The sequence below is a fragment of the Coregonus lavaretus genome, assembly GCF_964263955.1.
Source record: "Coregonus lavaretus genome assembly, chromosome: 10".
Taxonomy (NCBI): Eukaryota; Metazoa; Chordata; class Actinopteri; order Salmoniformes; family Salmonidae; genus Coregonus; species Coregonus lavaretus.
This window is the reverse complement of record NC_139997.1, coordinates 17,422,109-17,426,597: the sequence shown is the minus strand read 5'-3', so window position 1 is coordinate 17,426,597 and position 4,489 is coordinate 17,422,109. Positions and strand designations below refer to the sequence as shown.

Here is a 4,489-nt window from a genome sequence, read left to right as displayed (position 1 = left end):
TATTGTACGAATTGCAATTAGTAACATATCAAAGGAATTGTAATCCATAAAATATCATACGAAATGGATGATGGACATCCACAAATTAATACATACCATACATATCATATTAATTGGAGTGTCCTGGATATACATTCACTATGGATTTACTTTTACTATGTTACATCTACCCCTGAGTCCAGGTTGGTAACGGTCCTCCTGAGTTCAAAGCTGAACTTTCCCAGCTGTTTAAGAGGGTGGTTCTTGAAACATAGCTTTAGTTTCCTCAGTGTTGTTTCACAGTTGAAATGTTCTAACTCTGAGACTTGATCATGTATGTGCTGAATTGCTTCTCCATCCACCTGCTGCTCCTCTTCTCCTCTCTATCTGAAGTGGGTGAGTACAAACAATCATAATCCAAATGAGATTTTATTGCTTTTTAACAGTGAAAGAAAGTGGACATTGCGATTGGCTGCACTGAGTCGCATTAACAGAAATCCCATGCAGGCTTGTTTACAAATTCGAACACTGGAATGTGAGATGTAATCTACAGCTCGATTAGGATGATAGAAATCCTCATTATTTCGTTTAATGATTTTTCACTTTGAGCGTAATTATTTCGATAGCTTTCTCGTTCTGAACTTCTAACGCGAGTGGGGCAGGTGTGCCTTCTTGACAATGATCTGACTGAATCTAGACCTAAGTGTTTTACAATTGTCCCATATTCTTGCAATGAAATACAGATTTGTATGGCAAGTTATAAACTAGTAATTTACACAGTATAAGACAAGGATAGGCAATAATTCTGTCTCGAAAGCCACATAGGAATTTTGAAATTCAATGGAGGGCAGCACAAATTATTTTTTTGAACGATTTGTTCGTTTATATCAGCCAAAAAAAGGGTCAGTTATTTCCATTGTCATTGCTATATCCTTCTTTTTTAATGGGCTGGCGGACCAGATATATCCATACAATTATATTTCTGAAGTGTGCAGAACTCTTCAAATCCAAACATCACTTTTACATGTCCCTTTTCTGTTATTATAGTTGATTCCTCAGATGAAGATTTTGCACACGATGATGCTTGGTGTGGGTTTAGATCCAGAGACTTACATGATATGGAGTATATTATAGAGCATCATTTTAACAAGATCATGGTGGCTCAGTACAACAGCACCACAGAGAGGTGGACAGGATACACAGCATGGGGAGTGATATCTGCAGAAAAGTGGAATGAGGACCCAGATGAGATCCCCAGGAGGAGAACAGATATGGAGGTGTTATGCAAGCCATATGCTAATCGGATCTACAACACAACAGATATGTATATGGGTGATTATAACAATTCACTAACAACTGGAAGTTATCCCTCACTTGATTTGTTTTATGTCTATAGCATATGCTCTGTAGGACTTGATAACATGTCACATTATTTTCTCAATGATATTGTATTACAACAAAACGTAGACCATGGAGTAATAGGTCAGTTGTAATAATCTAGTAAGGTATAGTATTTCAAAGCCATATTCTTCTAAATAGAGGAGTTGTTGGAATGAACAATGAACAACTGGAAATCTTACTGACTGTGGCTTTAACTGCTAGTGCTCAGAAGGGACAGACTAAGGGGACTTTTCTGACTTGCATCCCATTGACAGCCCGACTAGCCAAAATGTTAAACTTACCCTTTACCAACCAAACCCTTAACCTAATTTGAACAAATTCGGAAATTCAACATTGGAGTGCTGGTCTCAAGCACATTCCCTTAGTTTTTTCCACCATTTTAGGCTACAGATTTCTGTAGCAAGCACTCAACATTTCTGCTCGAAACCTTATTTTTCCAGTTATAACGTATCATCATTGATTCACTGACCTCCTTCTCTAGTGGAGCCCAACGTCACACTGAGGCTAGAGGGGCCGTCCAGCGACTCCAGCCTTGTGTGTAGCGTCCACTTCTTCTACCCCAAACACATCAGAGTGACGTGGCTGAGGAACGGCCAGGAAGTGACCTCAGATGTGACCTCCACTGACGTACTGGCCAATGGACACTGGAGCTACCAGATACAGTCCTATTTGAAGTACACACCCACAATTGGAGAGAGAATCACCTGTATGGTGGAGCACATCAGCCAGACTGAGCCCACATTTTATGACTGGGGTAAGGGTATGTGTGGAGTAAGAGTGTGTGAGTGGAGTAATTGTATAAGTGAGAACGGCTTCACCCGACTCCCCAACAGGACTGCAGAACAGTGGCTATTTCATCTTAGGGCTCACTAATATAAACATGGGGACAAGGAAAGTCAACTCTTAACTCATCAGCTGAAGAGTAGAACAGTCACAACTCGTCTCTGAAATGTTCACCAGTTTGTGTCGTATAGCCCAATGTCTCTGTTGAATAGGGAGATTAAAATACTATTTTTCTTTGCATGTGGTTTGGAGGCCATGATCTTTGTTAAATGTATAATTGCAGACCCCTCCTTGCCTAAGTCTGAGAAGAATAAGATAGTGATCGGGGCCTGTGGGCTGCTGCTGGGAGTGGTCTTTGTAGCAGCTGGACTGACCTACAGGATGACATCTACTGGTGAGGAACCACAAGCCTCATGAAAAATTATGGTTGTACTGCTATCTACCTGTACTGCTGTTATAGACTCAGTGCTCTATGATGGTTTATTCTCATGGCTCTTAATTCAGTATCTTTGATTTTACTTTCAACAGGATGGCTGTTCGGTCATATTGGTTTTCGTGATTATGGGACCGTCAACTAACGTGAATTCAACGTGAAATCAATAACAAATGTCATTGTCACCATGTCATTGCATTTAGGTAAAAAGTTGGGTAAAAAAAAAAGATGAAATGCCCTTAAGTTGATGACTTTGCAAATCCAATCAGTTTTCCATGTTGATTCAACGTCATCACATAGATTTTTCTGGTTGAAATGAAGTGGAAACAACGTTGATTCAACCAGTTTTTGCCCAGTGGGAGGTTCTACATAGAACCTTTTTCATTAGAATTTAACATCAGAAATAATTTCTGTTTGGTAAAAGCCTTTGTCGATATTACAGTTTCATTTTAAGACATTAGCTTGCCTATGAATTTGTGAAGGAGTAGCCTTCACTGTCATTTGTGTGAATGTATTCTATTGTGTTTATATTAAAGGATCCTAAAATGCCTATTCATCATCAAATCTAAATCTAGTTAATTTATCTTTATTGACCAGCTCAACCTTTACCTGTGTGTTTGAATGTAGAATGAGTGGAATGTCCCTTTAATTGTAAACTGATCGCTTGCACTGACTGTTAATTAGTCGATTGCTCACACTCGTGGCCTCCTGCCTCAAGGGCTCAGTTTGTTTAAATTGAGAATTCTGTAGAGTGTGTGGAAGGTGCGGCTGAGATGTCTGTAAGTTGCTAATAAAAATAAGCTATTTATTGCAAGATCACCATCTCTGTCTCTTCAATGTGAGAGGGCATCGGCCTAGCATCTCACAGAATTGTTTGGATGTACTGTACACTTTTATATAAAATGCCAGGCTACAAGTGCCTGCATTGCTTACCCATATGGAAAAGTATTATAAGAATCTTATGAGATCCTACCTTTTGTCAATAGTACATTTGTATGTTGAAGAAAATATGAATCATATTTGTATATATAAATGTATAGGTCTATACTCTTAGAAAAATGTTTGGTTCCTTTTGGTTCTTTGTACGAGATCAAAGAACGCTTTACTAAAAAAGGTTATATATACATTCAGGGCCAGTTTATGAGGTACACCCATCTAGTACCAGGTCGGACCTAACATTCCTCAATTAGTATCAAGGAACGTAACGTGTGCCAGGAAAACATCCACACCATTACACCACCGCCACCAGCCTGTACAGTTGACACCAGGCAGGATGGGACTATGGACTCATGCTGATTACGCCAAATCCTGACTCTGCCATCAGCATGACGCAACAGGAACCGGGATTCGTCGGACCAGGTGATGTTTTTCTACTCCTCAATTGTCCAGCGTTGTTATTCTACATCATAATAATTATACACTGAGTATACCAAACATTAGGAACACCTTCCTAATATTGAGTTCATTGCTTTGTATGTTTGTCCTTTCAAAGAATAAGCAGTTAACTTTCCAAAGATAATTTGTAAAAATCCAAATAACTTCACAGATCTTCATTGTAAAGGGTTTAAACACTGTTTCCCATGCTTGTTCAATGAACCATAAACAATTAATGAACATGCACCTGTGGAACGGTCGTTAAGACACTAACAGCTTACAGAGGGTAGGCAATTAAGGTTGCAGTTATGAAAACGTAGGACACTAAAGAGGCCTTTCTACTGACTCTGAAAAACACCAAAAGAAAGATGCCCAGGGTCCCTGCTCATCTGCGTGAACGTGCCTTAGGCATGCTGCAAGGAGGCATGAGGACTGCAGATGTGGTCAGGGCAATAAATTGCAATGTCTGTACTGTGAGACGCCTAAGACAGCGCTACAGGGAGACAGGATGGACAGCTG

The 4,489-nt window shown here is 39.7% G+C and overlaps 1 protein-coding gene across 1 annotated transcript; it reads left to right on the top strand.

Moving 5' to 3' along the window:
• Positions 1 to 209: 209 nt before the first annotated feature.
• Positions 210 to 3,408, top strand: LOC311136050 (class II histocompatibility antigen, B-L beta chain-like). Its single transcript, XM_084170117.1, has 5 exons — positions 210 to 375; positions 1,027 to 1,311; positions 1,862 to 2,134; positions 2,447 to 2,557; positions 2,692 to 3,408. The coding sequence occupies exons 1-5, from the start codon at positions 312 to 314 to the stop codon at positions 2,739 to 2,741; spliced, it is 783 nt and encodes a 260-aa protein (XP_084026243.1). The 5' UTR covers positions 210 to 311; the 3' UTR covers positions 2,742 to 3,408.
• Positions 3,409 to 4,489: the final 1,081 nt, after the last annotated feature.

Coding starts and splice junctions, on each gene's coding strand:
- LOC311136050 (XM_084170117.1), top strand. CDS start 312: ATGTATGTGCTGAATTGCTTCTCCATCCACCTGCTGCTCCTCTTCTCC. Junction 376..1,026: donor CTCCTCTCTATCTGAAGTGG/GTGAGTACAAAC, acceptor CTGTTATTATAG/TTGATTCCTCAGATGAAGAT. Junction 2,135..2,446: donor GCCCACATTTTATGACTGGG/GTAAGGGTATGT, acceptor GTATAATTGCAG/ACCCCTCCTTGCCTAAGTCT.